At 42.5% G+C, this 18,123-nt stretch overlaps 1 protein-coding gene across 2 annotated transcripts; it reads right to left on the bottom strand.

The window, feature by feature from the left end:
- Positions 1-1,398: 1,398 nt before the first annotated feature.
- LOC108113325 (cyclic nucleotide-gated cation channel subunit A) lies at positions 1,399-18,003 on the bottom strand. Of its 2 annotated transcripts, XM_017223881.2 has the most exons (9): positions 17,472-18,003; positions 13,540-13,722; positions 12,898-13,390; positions 6,443-6,694; positions 6,026-6,188; positions 4,648-5,187; positions 2,710-3,375; positions 2,500-2,650; positions 1,399-2,419 (listed from the first exon to the last, which is right to left on the bottom strand). In XM_017223881.2, the coding sequence occupies exons 2-9, from the start codon at positions 13,638-13,640 to the stop codon at positions 2,269-2,271; spliced, it is 2,517 nt and encodes an 838-aa protein (XP_017079370.1). In that variant the 5' UTR covers positions 13,641-13,722; positions 17,472-18,003; the 3' UTR covers positions 1,399-2,268. The 2 variants fall into 2 exon arrangements, with proteins under 2 accessions (XP_017079370.1, XP_017079371.1); XM_017223882.1 differs by lacking the exons at positions 12,898-13,390; positions 13,540-13,722; positions 17,472-18,003 and adding an exon at positions 7,755-7,829.
- Positions 18,004-18,123: the final 120 nt, after the last annotated feature.

The raw sequence follows: 18,123 nt of genomic DNA, 5'->3' as shown, positions 1-18,123 counted from the left end.
GCGGGTAAAAATAAATCACATTTGACATCAAACAATCAAAGCCTTCTTAAATAGATAGATAGATGGATGTATGATGGAAAAATAAAAACTAAATTTATGTAGCCCTCAAAGTCTCCTTAATATTCTTCAAATTAAACACCAAACAATATGAATATTTTCAGATGGCATTAACTTCTCACTTTATTAACCAGAATTATTCCACCGCAGAAATCTTTGAATGGAACTTGCACACTCACTCATTTCCCATAAACTTAAAACCAACATGAAAACCACCACCGCCCCCAAACACATTAGGACTTATTTTATGCAGATGTGTGAATTGAAAAACCCTCGACATCAATCAGCTTAAGCTATATGTGAAGAAGAACGTCAGGCTTTAATAAAGCAAAGACCAGCAGGTATTGCCAGTGTTATTGTGTTTTTCATCATGGAGGGGGTTATTTTAGAACCCCAACCATCATCGACTTATCGACTTAATCCAATCGCCTTCAAGCACCCTGTATCCATAATGCTCTTTGGCTGCGTCAACATTTTATTGTCAGTCATTTTCCAGCGCCCCGCGGCCTCTTCACCGAAATTCGGTTCCGTTCACGTGCCACGCCTCCTTTGTAACCCGCCGCCCAAGTGATTTTCAAGGGGCCCAACTTCCCCATTTCTTTTAAGGCTCTGAGTGTGTTTTTCAACATTTTGTCAAAATTGATTTTTTACTGCACTTACGGCATGATGCGACCGTTTTGGGGTTCCACATGGCTCCACATGGTTCCGTGGCTCTGGTACACAGCGAGAACTTTTTAAATGTTTATTAATAATCATAAATATTCTAATGGTTGAATGGAAAACCAATCACTTTTTCTTTCTGATTACCAAACAATGAACAAAATCTATTTTAGATCTGTGAAAAAAAAGTTAATAGTTCGTTGCGTTAAGTTCAAATTTACATTAATTATTTTACCATAAGTTCCTGTGTAAAGTCACCCCGCAATCCGCTCATGCGACAACCCTCTGCTACCCCATTTTACCTTTTTAGCTCTGGCGTTGCTATTGCTCATACGGCGCGTTGTACGCACAAAGAAAGTCGCACCTAAAAAGCCAACGCGTGTTCGCTGTCATTTTCCCCAATGCGTCTGCATTTATTGACTTTGTTGTTGTTGCTCGTACACAGTTCCCTTCTACTTTCTCCTTTCTTCAGTTTTTTTTTTTATTTTTGTATTTTTTATTTCGTTTTTTGTTGTCTACGCCCTCGAAGATGTCATTAGAGCCAGTAAAACGAATCCTGCTAAAGAATCCTTTGGAGAGAACGCGTGGCCGGAGGCTGTGGGCGATTTGCATTTGCCAGCCGCCTGGAAACACTTGCGCCGGATACGTTTTCGCTGACATAAGTGCTGCGTATAATTTTACTCGATTCTCGTTTATTCTGTAGCTTTAGCTTTACTTACACATAGACAATACATCGTACACTCAATGTCTAGGACTAATATAAAAATACATTTCATTTGATTTTTCCACCAATTTTGTTTTTGTTGACTTTTTTTTGTTTTGCATTTTTGTTTGGAAGCTTTGGAAGCTTGGTTGTTAACATTTTCTTTCTTCGAATTCGATTTTGTGTGCATCATCAGCCATCATCCTTCTAACCCTCCTCGTAAGTATTTCAGCAATGTCCACCGGTTTCTTGGTCAATTTGATGTGATTTGATTCTTTATGGTTTCTGTATAATTTTTTTCTTTGATTTTGTTTGATTATTAATCGAAATTTTCGGTTAATGTTTGTAAAATCTTTTCCTAGCCTAGGCGAACCAATTTCAGTTCACGTGTAAAATTGGACTATGCTTAAATTATGTACATTGGATCGTAGTGGGTTAACTAGATGGTTCACCACCGCCGTCATCGTTTGCTATTCCCTTTCCCCCTTTCGCTTTACTTAACTTAGCTTTACACACGCACACACACACTTTTGAGGCACATTCAGTTTTTGAATCATTTTACAAATTTATAAAGTTTGGAACAAACAACTCCCCTTTACCCCACCGCCCCTCTCCTCCTGTCCTCCTTCGCTACTAACTAATTGTAAAAATTAAAAATTGATTTACTCGCTTTTGCAGCCCAAAATAACAGTTGGCTTGGGGCCAAAGGGGGTTTATCCCCCCGCCCAGACAGCTCCTGCAAGTTTAATGCATTTATCACTATTTTCCGGCCTCGGGTGGATAGATGAGGATTGGTGGGGAGGGGGTAACTGGGGACCGGGGATTTTCGCAGCGGGTTTTCCGGGGACTTAGAGCGTGTTCTGCTTGGCAGCATCGCCGCTTTTGGCAGTCGCGTCGGGTCGCGAACGTGGGCGCCGCTTGGGCTGCAGCGAATAGAGGCGTCCGCTGCGTACCCGAGTCTGTGGCTCACACTCCAGTCGCCACGTGCCAGGGCCGCCACTAAAAGGGGAGGTTCAAGGATGGGGTTAGGGTTTTAGTTTTAGGTACTCCAAGGGAAACAGCACTACAAGGATACTCACTTCATCTCCAGCTTGGCCAGGCGTTGCTTGATCTTGGCCTGACTAGCTGTGTACTCCGCTAGAAGACGTGCCAGTCGCATGTTGAGGTTCTCCACCGAAAGCTCCAGCTTCTCAATGCCGCCCTCAATGCTATCGTGTACCCTCTGGGAATCTGCAATTTAATGAATTATTAATCACTTTATTAAATAATTATATAAAAATGTAACTTACCCGCGAAAATCTGCTCATCCAATAAGCCATCTTTCCGCAGCAGCTGGCATCCTCGCTGAGTGAGCGTGGATCTGGCCTCCGGATAATCGGACAGAGTCTCCCACAAGTCCCTTTTCGCCAGGCAAAAGAGATCCGAGTAACCCAAAGATCTCACGTTGGCGGTTCGTCGATTTCCTGTTCGATTGCCAGCAATCTCCAGCACGGAAACCTCACCGAACACAGATCCGGCACCCAAGGTGGCCAGCACGGTGATGCCATCATCTCCGACAACGGAGAGCTTTCCCCGCTTCACGATATACATCTCCTTGCCGACGTCACCCTTTCGGCAAATGTAATCGCCCGGACTGAACACTTGGAGCTTGAGTTTCAGCACTAGAGCCTCGAGGAGACCGGGTTCTGTGTCATGGAAGATTCGCACCTGCTTCAGCGTATCCATGTGCACCTGGATGGCAATCTCAGCCTTCAGCTTATCCGGCAAGGCAGCCAGCACTCGCTCCTCGTCCAGCGCTCCACTTTGCGACCACGTGTAGGCAAACCATCGAATGACCCTGGCCTCCAGTTCGTGACCCACTCTCCGGAAGGCCATGTACTGTTTGACACCATCCATGCGATTCTGGAATTCCACGCGTGCCACATTCATGTTGGAGATCATGGAGCCAATGTTACCTGGTGGTGGGGGCAAAGACAGGGGAAACTTAGTTAATGAACGGGCGGCAATTCATCTTGGCCATTTCATAACCGGTTCGCCCACCCACTTGAGCACAATGAAACCGAAGCTGGCAATGTTCCATGCCACTCATGGATTTCGGCGTTCGGATAATGTGGCACAAAGGCGACTAATGGCGGCACTTCCGGTGCCAGAGTCAAACACACACACACATAGACAGTTTGGCGAAATGGCGGAGATGCCTCGGGGCACTTAGCAAAAAATATATCCCAAACTTGTGGTTCCCTTGCTAGCGATTTGCGTTCGTGAAAAATTAAACCTAACTTTCCAGACTTCAAGGTTATAATGAATCGAGTCTGATTTATCTTTGGCATAAATCTTGTTAAAAGAATGAGGATGGTAAAGATGGTAACATAAGGTGGCTGTTAAAAAACGAAATCATGTGCTCTAAACTGGCTTACCAAACAAAAATCATAATAATGAATATTTTAAAGCATACTTCCAGGCACTATGAATATTTTTTTTAACTTTTAACTGGAAATTTCCAAGAAACCGAAGATTCTTTTTCTTAGAAATCCCACATCCTACATTTCCTCCACATGCATTTCTAAGTATTCGAATTAACATTGAAAATAAGTCTTAATGTACACTATCCTGTGTGTCATTTCCTGGAATATTTCTAATGATTCTTTCTTTGTTTTTCCGAGTGTGTGCCCGTCAAATTGTCCTGTCCAAACGAACTCGGCATTCATCACAGTAAGTAAATTTGTTTGCAGAGCGAGGTCGAGGATGAGGCAGCGGAATGATGGGATCTAGGGAGTCTGGCAGCTGTTGGGAATGCGGGAATGTGCCTTACTCCTTGCCATTGCCAATGCCACCCATTTGGGAACGGTAATGGCAGCGATAAGGAGGGCGACAAAAATGATAAAAAGGCACGTTTGCCAAAAAAAAAAAAAGAGAAGAGAAGAGACGGCAACAAATCAACCCGACAAAACAAAACAAAATGGCATGGAACCGAATAGGACAGAACAGAACTGAAGGCGTAATGAATAATGTGGGTCGGTGGGCGGTTAAGAGGCGGGGCAGGGCAGGGTGTACGTGTGGGTCCCTGACGTGCGTGGCTGTAAATTAATACCCATTGATGTCACAGATGTCACTCTGGAACCAATTAAACGATCAGACGAAATATTTGCGTAAACAAGCGTAAACAGAGGACCCAAAAGGGATTTTCTAGGTTGTCGCCCTACTGCTGCTGCTGCTAACCTACTCACCCACAATGGTGGCAAAGATAAGGACGCCGGCCAGGAAATCGGCCACCACAAACAGATACTCCACATCGTTCTCCGGCGTTGGAGTTTCTCCAATGGTGGTCAGTGTCAGCGTTGACCAGTAGAAACTATAGATGTACTGCCTCTGCAGGGTATTATTCCTTGTTCCATTTAGATTGTACACCCAAGAGTCGGAGCTGAATCCAATCTCATAGCTGATGGCAAAGTACATGCAGGCATTCCAATGGATCAGTACCAGAATGGCTAGCACCACTTTGCAGATGCGGAAGGCATTGGGATATCCAGTGGCCGTCTCCGTTCGATCGAACCACTCCCACAGTCGATTGATCCGGAGCAGTCGATTCAGACGCACTATCACGGGACATGGAAGATATAGACTGGAACACGTTTCCGGTGGCCACCAGATATAGGCCAAGTCCGTGGGCAGCATTGACAAAACGTCCAGATACCAGCCCTTAGTGTGGAAGTAGTGCCTGCGTAGCCGAAAGGCATCGCGCACGAGGAGCCCCTGGTCCAGAAATCCTGTGGAGCATAAGAGCGGAAACAATGGGATTTAGTTTTTGTGGCTTGTGAGGTGGTGACCTAGAGATTTGCTCCGGGTGGTGACTCTACCATTGTCTCAGTGCCGTGCCTTTTGCCTGCGCCATGCGGCGACTGTTTTTTTATAGTTCTTTGGATTTTTAACGGTTTGAAGGCATGCATGGGGATAGCAGTACCCAGGGATGTCGCAAGATGCACGTTTTCTGAAAGTTACGCTGTCTGTCAATCGTTACTTTGGTTCTTATCTAGGATGTTGCTAGAAAAGTTTCCCTACATTTCATATACTCTAAGGAATATATTGTTATTCTATCATAAAGTTTATCTTTTACTTCCATGCTAAGCTGGTGAGACCTATAATTTGATTCAGATTTTCCCATAATCTTAAAAATTTTTAACACAACTAACTTCTTTCACTCATATTTTTGTACCATAATATATTAAGTCCCAGTTCAGTCTTTCACATTGCCCTTAAGAAAATGAATAATACCATACTCCAACATAGCTAAGCGGTAGCAGAACGTTTGTTGCTATTGTACAAAATGTCAAGGTTGGCTTATCCCCTGCATTTGGCAACTCAACCACACCCACAATCCAGAGCTCACAGGACGCGCATATGTATGTGGATTCATGGACAGAAATGGGATTCGCATGCGTGCCAAATGGCTTTGCCGACAGCATCGCTTGCCATTGTCTGAAGGCGGCTTAGTGCGGGTCCTCATTTGCATAGGTAAATCTCAAATCTGTGAAACCCGAAACGGGTAGAGGGGAACTACGAACGTGGGGAATGGTGGATATGTGGATATGGATGTCATTGGCTCACCCTCGTGCATGTGGACGAGCGTATCCAGCAGATAGATGAAGTCGCACAGGTAGTCCAGTGTGTACCACACGGCCGGAGCACTTTTATTGATCTCCCAGAAGACCGCACGTCCCACCACAAAGATGATATTGTAGAGGACAGCAAGGGATACGATGGCAAGCCACTGGAAGGAAATGTAATCATTGCTTTTCCTTATTAAGATTATCCATAAAGAGTTATAAATCAACAATTAATGTGTTTGCAAGGCATGACTCCTCTAGAGTCTGACTTCTTTAAAACGTACATATGTTGGTGCATACTTTCAGGCTGTACATTTTAAGCTAATCGTTTTATTACCAATTTTTCCTTATCTTATACCAATAATATTAATATTTAATTAATCATTAATCACCAAAAAGAGTTCCAAAGTTCACTCACCCTGTAATGCGACTGAAGTGTGGGATCCACGGACAATCGGTTGCACAGGACACTGGAGCCACGAATTTCGCTGGATAGCGCCGCATCCTCCATCGCCGGACAACCCTTGCCAATCTTGTCCGTATTGGTGGCATTGGAGAATTTCTCAAGAAACCAATCCGGCGGTTTGGGGCGATTCCTTTTAGTCAGACGCTGGCGCAGAGCTTGCAGAGTGCGTCTTAAAGCCGATGGTTTGCTGCGTTTACTTGGTTCCTACAGAGAGAGAAATTATCACAAGAAAGATGTAAGGATGTATTTCAAAAAAGTGACGAAAATGAAACTCTGTTTTTAAATTTGTTTGAGTATAGACTTAAAATCGAATATGATGAGTTTTAAAAATATTAATATTTATCAAAATTTTTAATTTCCCCCTGTGGAGCCGGGAGTGGGTTAAAAGCGTAACGTTCTGGTATAAGTTAAGGGAAAAGTTTCGCCGAACGTTCACTAATTGAAGCGTTTTAGTGCTCGGGTTATGGGTATCTCTTTTTTCTGGCTCTTTCTCCCTCTAACCACATTAAAACTTGGTCAGCATCCAAGTTTGGTGCTTAAATTTTGTTATGTCTGCCAACGGAATGACGCGGCCAATTGCTAGACAGCTTTACTGCCAGTATTTAAAGCAAACTGAAAATCTAATAAAGTACAGATTTCATGCGGTTTTTAAAAGGATTTAATGAAATTCGGAAGCGATTCTAGCTTATCATTTAATTGTTATACAAAATACAAACATTAAATAAAATTTGTATTAGTTAAGGTACTTCTTTTAACATTCTAGCATTTAAAGTTTAAATTAGTAAACTATATAAACATTGTATCGTAATTAGGCATACAATAGAATTTAAACCCAGTGAAGATTATTCATAATTTTCTAAAATATTTCCTAAAATCTTCTGGAACCTGAAACACACACCAGCAAATGTAATACCCTAGAAGTAACTACGGTTTTCAACCATTTTGAGTTCTGTCTATGTACCAGTTTTCTACCCATTAAAGGCGTGTGCTTGACAGTCTAATAAACGCTTATCAGTTGCCGGCAGCGGTTAATCCATTAAGCCATCTTTAGTTCGAGAAAAAAAAATATATGGGAAATGGGAAAAGCGAGGGAAAAACGCAGAAAATATGACGCATACGCCTCGTTGGGCGGGCAATGGCAAATGGCAAATGACAATGCAATGCCACGCCCCCCGCTGCGTGTATGTATGTGTAAGTAGGTTCGAAGGCCATTTACATTTTACATGTGTGAGTGGGTAATGTGTGTGTGTGTAGGTGGATTTACCGCATCTGTTTGCTGTCCCGTTATGGCAGATATATCCAACGACTGCACCATGGTTTTGACTTTGAAATGTCGCATACAAATCGAGTCTCCTCTCCTCTTCTCTCTCTCTCTCTCTCTCTCTTTAGTCTCTTTTAACTGGCAATCTTTTCTCTCACTTGCACCTTAGAACTTCCGATTTTGGTCTGCGGCAATAACAATAACGGCGGCAATAACGGTTAGTTTTTGGTCAACAGCTGCGCGCATGCGCTCCGTTGCGTCGAGCGGACTTTTCAAACTGTTCATACTGATAACTGCCGCCAAAACACTTGACTTGTCCAAGGCGAGGCAGCGACGCCGGCGGTGGCAGAGAAGTTGCCACTGACCAAAACCACGACATCCATACACAATAAACCACAGTAGAACTTCTATAACACGAACTTTAGTTTAGGGTTAGGGGTTATATACGATTTAAAGTCGCGTAAATAAGTTTAATTTTAAAAACTTTGAGTTCGTAAGTTAACTTATGATTTCAAAAACTCTGCAAACTATAGTTCACTTTACAGAAGCTTGACTGTGCCGGACAATAGTAAAAAGCAAGTGGCTTGCTTGCTAGCTGCTGTTGTCAATTCGGAATGCTGTTTTGCAATTTTCTTAATTTGCATCGCCACTCATCGCGCTGCCGCGTTTTAATTAATTAACTTGCACCACCACCGACGGACGGATGAAGTTGAAGTCTCCAGTGACTTTGGTCCTTCAGCGTCCAGAAGATGTCTCCTAACTAAATCGACAAGATTGATTATACCGGCCGGCGTTTGTCGTTTTAGTCTAAATGCTTTTTAATTGCCCAAGCCAATGCGGTTTCAATTAGGCTGAAAGGCTGAGTTTTCGACCGCGGGCAGCCGGGGGTTAATATCGGGTAGCTTGTGCATAAATTAATTGCAATCAATTTGACGGATAGCCGGTGCGTTAGATCAGTTTTTTCCTGTTAGTCGATAATTTTTTTGATTTTCAATGAGCTCATCATCGTTTAGTATTTTGCCAATTGCAAGGTTAGGCACAAATTTCGAGCGGCTTTTGTTTAATTTTTTTTTTTTTTTTGAATTTAACTTTTGGCCGTACTTGAGGCTGGCATCGAAATCGAAATACTGACCCAGGGAATCGACCAACATTGGCATTATCATCGGACCACAGCCCCTGATTGGCATTCACAGCGCACTGGCAGCGTGGAACTCACAATAAATTTCCATAATTGCGAGTCCGTTAGGCCGAAATCCCCCATTCCCTCCCATTCTTTTTTTTTTACACCTGCCCAGGTAACTTTATGTTAAGCAAATCAAGCGTTTTCATATCACCGTTTATGGCATGCGTGGGCTTTTGATATTTAACCCATAAAAACATGACTTAGCCATGGCATTAGACCATAAAAATGCGAGTTAGAAAAGACCAAATGGCTTGGTCGTAATTGAGGAAATCAAAATGGGGGAGTGGTAAACTAAAGCTTATTTGGGGGTGAAAGGGGTGTTTGAAAAGGATTAGAAGGTGTCTTAAATGGGTGTTGAATAGGTAATGGGTTGAGAAGAGCTATTTGATAGGTTTTCAAGTGCAGGATTGGGATCTTATCACTTTATCATGTGTGAGTTAGTGACTCAGGTGTTAAGATTCCTTTTAGAAAAATGATAGTTTCTTGAATTAATAGAAGAGCCAATAGCTGTATCTATAACTCAACTAGGAAACCTTTGAATTTTGCGCTAATAAGATTTATAGTTATAATCACACTTTCATCAGCTATATCTATATATATATTTCTTCTTAATGGACTTCCCTCCAAAGACCGTTAATGTATTTCTTAACAGTTTTCTGTAGAGAAATTAACTTGAAATTCAATACATGACAGGATGAATAACAGCAATCTGATATCTTATCAATTGATGGATTCGAAGGTTTAACCCCTTTGTTTTTCGAAACCCGTGCACTTTATCACTTGAATGTCGGCTATTGATACAGCCGATAGTTGTATATTTATTTATATTGATTGTGATTTCGTTTGGGAACGTGGGAAATTATGCAAATTGCGACGCAGATTGGATGACGATGACCGTAAGCTGGATGCTTATCGGAGAGGGCCTAAACGATAACAAGGTCCGTTTGATAAACTGACTAATGCCAGATTGTTTCTCCTTTGCCTATGAGTATATCCACACCCCCTCCACCCAATATTAATCCTGATTGTTGTGTTTTTCCTTAAAAAGTTACAAGGGAATCGAAGGGAGAGACCCTTATCAACATGGAAATCCAGTTGTTGTCGTTGCTGTTTCTTGTTATTGCCGCTTCAATTTTTAAGCCTTGTTTTCGATTGTTTACCAAACGCATTAGTTGACGAGTTCAACATTGTTTTCTGTTCTTCGTGTTTTTTGTTTTTAGTAATTTTATTTATTGCAAAGTTACTGCCTGCCAGCGCCTAAGCTGCCGCCTGCGAACGCGTTTTTTTCGTAACTGTCGATGGGGCAAAAAAATTTTGACTAAGCGGAATGTCCGCTGCGGACAGACCGCACTTTCGCTGTTTGCTCTCGCTCCTTTCCCCTGTCTACATCCTTTCCCTCTCTCTCTCTCTCTCTCCCTATCTCTGTCTAACTTTCTCTTTCACTATCCTTGTCTCACTTTCTCCGATTGCCATCATCGGCGTGTTGAGTGTCCTGCCGCCTTCTCAAATTGCACAGCAACAACTACATTAGAGCAAAGGCAATCGAGCCAACATCGACACTGGCAGAAAATGTGTATTACAATTTGGTAAAGATAAAAGTAAGCTGATCGTCGGAACAATTTTTAAGGAATTTAAACAGAAAATGACTTCAAAATTGTTAAAAACTCCTTCTAGGCAACCAGAATATTCTCTGATATTTGATATCTTTGCAATCAAGAACTGAATACTATCAAGAACTTTTTCTCTCAGTGCACCCACGCAGGTATGGCCAGGCAAATAGAGTTCATTAATCGGTTTAATGGCATGACTGGATGACTGAATGACTGTACGGACCAGCTGACAAGGATACACATCGCTGTTGTCCGGGCTGTTCAACTCTCGAGGACTTGTAACTATTTTGGATTGGCACGAGACTTGTCATATTTTCAATGCCAATTCTATAAAGTTTGCCTCATTCAAACGAATCCTCCACCTCCTATTGCCCAATTTTTGAGTAATGGACGTTTATATAACCACAATGCCAGCATTTTGGGGTTTCCTTGGCTTTTCTTTAGCTGTTTGTGCTGCTGCTGCTGTTACTGTTGCTGTTGCTGTTGCTGGACAAACACTCGGAACACACCTCAAAAGCATTAACAAACGGACCAGCGACGACCAAGCCAATATTTGGACGACAACAGACAACAGACAACCACAACGATATGCGGGCATGAAATGAAAGTGGAAAAGTCCCCGGGAAACTCTAGGGCCCAGGGCAGAGGTGAGGAGAGAGAGGAAGGGGCTTTCGAGGGCTTTTCATTTGTATTTATTTCATTGCGTTTTTCTTTCGGTATTGGTATTGGCATTGCCGTTGCCATTTATGAAATGACATTGAAACAGTTTTGTGCTGCTGGTTTTTTGCCCTGCGTTTCATTCACTTTGAGCGGAGGCGAAAGGAACTCGAGTCTCTTATCTATCAAATTGGTTGTCGCCCTTGGCTCCGCTTTCCCCTCAATTTCCCCCAGCTTTAGTCTGCGTCCTGTTATCCTCCAGCTGGCCAACTGTCAATGGAGTGCCGCCACCCTCCTCTCAGTTCAACATTCCATGTTGAACACCCCGCCCTAACCGAAATACACACTCACTTATTTATAGCCCTGCGGGTCGGAAGAAGAAGTCTGGTTTCCTTCTCTTTTTTTTATCCATAAGGAAACCTAAGTAATGCAATTATCCCGGACAGGACATGAGAGATCTCGCATCTTGCTGATGAGGATTGCAGAGGAAGCGAACGGAACGAAAAATGCAGCTCAACTTAAGTAAGTTGATTTGAAAGGCGAGATGCGGCAAGTTAGAGATTTAAGATACGGAAGTCAAAGGACACCAGCAGAAGAGCTTGTTTTTCCAAAAGCTTTGCATTTCAAATTAGAAAATGGAAATGCCTATTAGGAATTTGCATGAAATTTTACAATATTTTCACTTTAAGTTATAGTCTTGTCTTTGGATAAGTTTAAATCTTGTTATGATTTAAAGTTCTTTGTTTTTGAATAAAATGAATAATCTTTTAATAAATTTCTCTAAATTGGGGGCTCATATCTCCAACAATGAATCTATCACCTTCACCTTTGCCAACGCACTTTCCTTTGTTAGAGCTTATAAAAACCAATCCAAGCCTCCTTCCCCAAATAAAGCACCTCATAGCCGCCTTTTTTGTCTCTCTTTTTTCAGTGTTTTAAGTCGATTGACACGTGCTAATAAAAATTTCTGCGGGTAGCCAAAAATGGCATTCAACTGGAGGTGGTACTAAGGGTTCATCGAGGGGGGTGGGCAGAGCTGACGACTTGGGGCGATGCCTCGGCTACGTGACAATAGAGGAAGTAATTAAAACGCGATTTAATGGCAAGGTCAAGTTTATGAAGGTCCGCCCAGTTCATTTGCATCGAGTCTGGTATGGCAAGTCTGCGGGGAGTTATGCAGACAATGCGAAGTTCCTATTACCCGCAGTTCTTGACGAACAAAAAAACTGGGCCAATTCCGCCTCCTGAGGACAACGCGTCAATCAATTAGAGCAATTACTTAATTTCATTTCCACATAATTGAATTGTGGCCAGGGACAGAATGGAAATACAACCGTTATGGCTCTGGCTGTGGCTCTGGCTCTGGCCATGAGCATAATGTATCAGTTATTGAATGCGGATTATTGGCTATCGTTTTATCAGTGAACGTTTATCTGTAAATGCTATCAAATTACGTATACGCCACATTGGCCATCCTTGCAAATTGATTTGCACACTTTGAAAATGCCTGTAGTTACGTTATGAATATGAAATGAATGTGAAATATTTAAGAATATTTTATAATCTACAAGAAAATTACATTCTTTTAAATATTTTTCAGTATGAAAGAGAAATTTCACTTTCTAGCTTTAAAATTTAAATCGAAACTTTGTTAGAATCTGATAATGAGCTACTTAGCTACTCTTTACAAGCTCACCTGTATCAGCTTTCTGCCATTTTCCACATAACTGGAATCGCTGGCATTTGGCTGATAGTTTTGCTTCTGCTGCTGGTCAGCCCGAGCAATCGCCTCCTCCGGGTTATCATCGCCCACGGCAGCACTGAAACCATCCTCATCCTCGTCATCCTCATCGTCGTCGTCGTCATCCTCGTCCTCATCCTCTTCGGGCTCTACTCCTGACTGACGATGATTCCCCTGGCGATATTTCCGTTGCCAACTTCGACGTGGATAGTGAAGGTGGTGAACCTCGCCATCCACTGACATTGGAATCGAGGTAGCTGCCTGTTCTAGCGTAATCGTTGCCGTTGGCGCAAAGGGGGCGAATAAACCGCCACTAATCTCCTCGAGCGGTGGAGGTGCCACGCCCATAGCTGCCTGATGGGATCCACAGGGCAGTTGCAGTTGAGCGGGCGCCGAGGAGGCGGGGCCAACAAAACGGGTGGTGCGGTACATGGGACGGTTGGAAAGGCTATTGGTAAATAGTTGATGAATCAAATAAGCTGACGTAAAGAAATCTCATTTTGTTTCGCAATTTTATATGTTAATTCAATCCAATACCTTCTTAAATCTATCACTTATTATGATAAAATCATATATGTAAGTAAGAAATCAACTTACTTGTAACCGTATTTGGGGGACTCGGTTTCGGGGCGTCTCCGGGTGGACATCATCGTGTTGACCCGATCTCCGCGGGCGGCAGCCATCATATATGTCCACATAGCTAAGCTGGACGTTTGAATGGAATGCAGCTACGCAAGGCATGAACCCATGAGCAACATGATGAATAGCGGGGCAAGGAGTCTGCAAAGAAGACCAAAAAATAAGAGAGTGTAAAACTTTTGCATTCATCTGTGGACCAGAATTTAAGTTGTTTGTGGCCCTAGTGCCTAAACGCCCACTTGGCGGCAATTGTGGTCTGGACACGCCCATCGTCAAACGGCCCACAAGCTGCAGCACCACCCGGGGACCCCAAGCAGTCATAAATGTTCCTTTCTGCACGACCATAAAACACTTGGAGAGACGTAAACATAAATGCCAGCCGCTTAGTGGCCAAGGAGGGGGCTGGAGTACTGCGGGGGTTTGGGGTCAGGGGTTGTGCCTCTGGGATGTCTGCCCGTGTTGCAGTAATTAAGCAATTAAATGCAAAATTGTTGGCTTACGAAACAGTCTGCGGTTCGAAATTTTTAAATTGCCCCTCGAGGTAGGCAACAGAAATTGTTCAAGGGAGCCATCCTGCTTGTTCCTCATGTGGAAAAAGTTGCACAGCATTGAAGGATTCTGGAGGAAAAGGAGAAGGACCAGAGCATATAGGGCTGCCAGTAGAAACTCTGTGGACTATAAAACTTTCTCGGCAGGTAATCAGAAAAGCATTTAATGCTGATGGTAAATGATTAAGGCAACTACTTGGGTTTCTCATTCCTATATACTTAAGGGAATTCTCTTGCCATATGCACGCAAATTCCTGGTAAACTGAAGCCCTTTTTGAAAATCCATTAAATGTTATATGTTTAAAAGGGTCCTTGTGGATTGGTTATACAGAAAGGAAAACATAGTTGGCTGAAATATTCGTTAGCTTCAGTAAATAAACAAAAATTACTGCGAAAATTTTACTTGGCTTTCGTAATTAATTGATTCAACTTAAATCGCTTGGAAAAGACGCTCAGAAAATCCTTAATGTACAACTTTTTTCACTTCAGCTAGTGTTAATTGAGGAGTTCTAAGGATTCTGGAGACAGCAGCAGCAGCAGCAGCTGTCCAAGTAAAGAAAGTTCCCACTCGGCAAGCGAAGGCAAATAAATAATTCCGTTTAGACGCGAGCTAATGATGCGCAAATGATAAATACAAGCTGCCAGATGAGCAAAAATTTCAACAGTTGTAGATAAAATGCAGCTGTGACTCACAAAAAAAAAGAAAACATTGAATGGAATTTTGCTACTGAAAATGGAAATGAAAATGCGAATGCGAATACGAATGGGAATGCAAATGCAATGGCTGATAATCAAAACGAGCGCAAAAACGAAGCGGCAATGGGAAATTTTTTATGTAATTTCCAGTCGAGTGGTTGCCACAAAAAAAAATAAGAAAAACAACAAAAAAACAAGAAGGTATGTAGAAGACACAAGTTGCAGCTTGATCCTTTGTCCGTTCCCTTTGTCTGGCATTAAGCAGCAGCGTTTACTGTCGCGTGATTTTATGTCATAGATTATCTTTGGGTTGCACGCTCCTCCAGCCAAGCATTCAATTTTAAGTGCAATTTTGGTTTTTGGCCAAGCGAAGTGCCATCCTTCGATGACTCAGAGGGGCATGAGGGGCTACATTTCGATGTCTTTGACCGCTCCTGTTTTGGTCCATTGTCTCGAATTTGACTCTAGGGCAAAAGGGATTCAAATGGCACAAGTACAGTGGGGTTTCCCATACTACCACCCCTCTTTGTCGTACAGCATCGATTTTTAGCTATAAAATCAAAGTAAATCCATTTATCAACTTCAGCTGCAAACATTTTTCGTGCAGATAAGAATTGACTTTGATAAAATGTGGCTCTTCTGGCAAAGCCACTTTGGTTGTTTGCATCTTTTTTCGTTTTGGCCCAGGCCAAGCCAATGGAACTCCTCGTCCTGCAGCGGGATATCTAGGCAATTAACCCATGGGCCACAAAGGCAAACCGCAACCTCATTGGCAGCAACTTCAAAATTAGACAAACTTTTCGTTCTGCCTCTGGCATAATTTCATCTTCCTGATCCCTCATCTCCTCTCCAAGTCAATTGCTAACGAGCCATAAATGTTGGCCCCCACTGTGTGTGAGTCTGTGTGTGTGTGTGCACATGGAAAAATACATAACTCGGCCATATAATTTTGGTAAAGCCATAACAATATATTCATTACCTACTTTAACAATCAAATTAATTGAGATCAAAACAGATTGAGGAGGAATTTTATTACTGAAGAAAGCAAAGGGAAGGAGAAAAATATTTATTCAGAATTTGATATTAGGAATTTGTGAAAAACTTAGGTAGGATGTTTAACTATATATGGAGAATTGAAAAAGCATGTTAGTAATCGTTTCATTTACTAAAAAAAATTAAATTTAGAAATTAAAAGAATAATTTTCACAAATTTTCTCAACTTTAACATGCACCATTTGGTATAATATTTCCAGTAAAGTCCCCCAAATAAATTGCCAAAATGGCAACATATTTCCTTCTTCTTTTTCCCACTGCATCGATGTGTCTTATTTGTAATGATTTAGTGGCACCATGGGGATAAGTAAAGCGATACTGGGGGAACGTGTGAAGTTTATGCCCCATGGAATCGTTTACACTCGCCTCTTTTAGTGGGGATTATGATTGTCCAAGTGGCTGGAGACGAGGGTACAAAGGACCAAGAGTCCTAAATAAGTAAACACATGTCCATATTGAAAACAAATTTCGATCCTCGGCCTCCCTTGTCCACTGTCCGTTTCCGTTTGTCAGCTGGGGGGTATCAATTAGAACTTCCCACAGAGCTGGGCCAAACACACACACACACACACAAAAGAAAAAAAGAAAGAAATGTTTATTCAATATATAGAACAGGGCTCCCACTCGAACACTTAGCTTAGTACAATATACACCCTCTTTTTGCTAGCTGTTTTTAATCCTCTCAGACGCATCACGTATACGCCATGTGGCTGCGAGAAAGGGAATTTCAAGTTCAATCGAAACGATGAGAGGGGAAATATAAAGGAAAACGAAGTTGAAAGAAATTTCTAAAACAGGATATATACACGCGTAGACACACACACAGAGAGAGAGCAGGGATACACTTAATGTACGGGATGCACAAAATATGCTAATGTCAATTATTTTGTGCGTAATTTGCTTTTCATGGTTCGACGGGAAATGTGTAACTGGCGCCTCATTATGAATATTCATTTCCCGCATACAAGTGCTCTCACTTGCTCATCCTGCAGAGATACTACCACATCCACATCCATATCCACATCCACCTACCGAGTGCCCCTTTGTTCGCTAATCATTCCGCAGCCATCGACTTATCTAATCTGTTTTGGTGGTTTTGCTGGCATGATAAGTGCTTCGCGGGGCATCAGGGGGCTTAGCATTGAAGCTATAGGGGTTAAGGGGTGAACAAAGGGGGGGTACAGGTGGAACTGCCACCGTCCTGAAAAGGTGAGGTGACTTCAATTAACATTCGTGCACGTAAAGGCAATAACGCAAATGGATTCGGGCTTTGTTTAATAAAATGTGATATTTATGGAGTTTACTGCTCCTCTTGAAGTACCCCCCTACCTCCCAACCCTCCGCCAAAAAAAAAGTATCCTCCTGCTCTGCGGATGCCAATTAATATGGCACCAAGTTCGTTATTAATTCGCCGCTCTCTGTGTGTGTTCTATGGCTGTAGTTAACAATTAGGCAGACCGATATCAATATCGTAATGGAATGGGCATGGAAATCACGCATACGCCGTGTGGTCTAGCATAGTTTAGTCACTGTGATTATTGAGCCTGTTGCCTGCTGCCTGTTTGTCGGTTTTGGGTTAACTTAGAGCTGTACCTTTTCGGTGCCGTTCTGGGGTGCTCTTCAAGTGGATCCTGCTAATCCTGGACTCTGTCAGCACCGGAGGTGATGCGTAATCCTATTAGCAAACGCTTGGCGTCGCCTTTTGAGTCGAGCCGAGTCTCCTTATTTTTTGCACACTTGTGCTGGCATTGGATTATTTAAGAATGCGTGCAGTAATTTCAACATGAAATTTGAATATTTTTTACGCCTCGCGACTTCACAAACAACACTTAACAACAACAACAACTAGAAGAACAACAGCACATGGACACGGGACACGGGGGAGGACTCGAAATGACAGGCATTTACATTTGCTGCTGCCTGCTGCGATATCCTTTTTTTATTATTATTATTATGATTTTTCTTGTGCACTTTTTTATTGAATTAAAATTCAAATCAAATGTGACGGCTGGCCCTTTTTTTCCGTTGTTTGGTGGTTTGAATGGAGCCGCGCAAAGGGATCTCGAGACGTCTTCCTTTTTTTTTGTATATTTTATGATCTCGACGGAGGAATCCGCGCCGTGTACGTTCGCTTGCCCGGTTGGCGGCGCAATGAGAGCTCCGGAAACTGAAAACAGAAGCAATAGCAGAGGCTGATACACTGAAGCTGAACCGAACCGAATCCGGCTGCTTTTCATTCATGAGT

Source organism: Drosophila eugracilis, unplaced genomic scaffold (assembly GCF_018153835.1).
Source record: "Drosophila eugracilis isolate 14026-0451.02 unplaced genomic scaffold, ASM1815383v1 contig_90, whole genome shotgun sequence".
In the NCBI taxonomy this organism is placed as follows: Eukaryota; Metazoa; Arthropoda; class Insecta; order Diptera; family Drosophilidae; genus Drosophila; species Drosophila eugracilis.
This window is presented reverse-complemented; position numbering and strand designations above follow the sequence as displayed.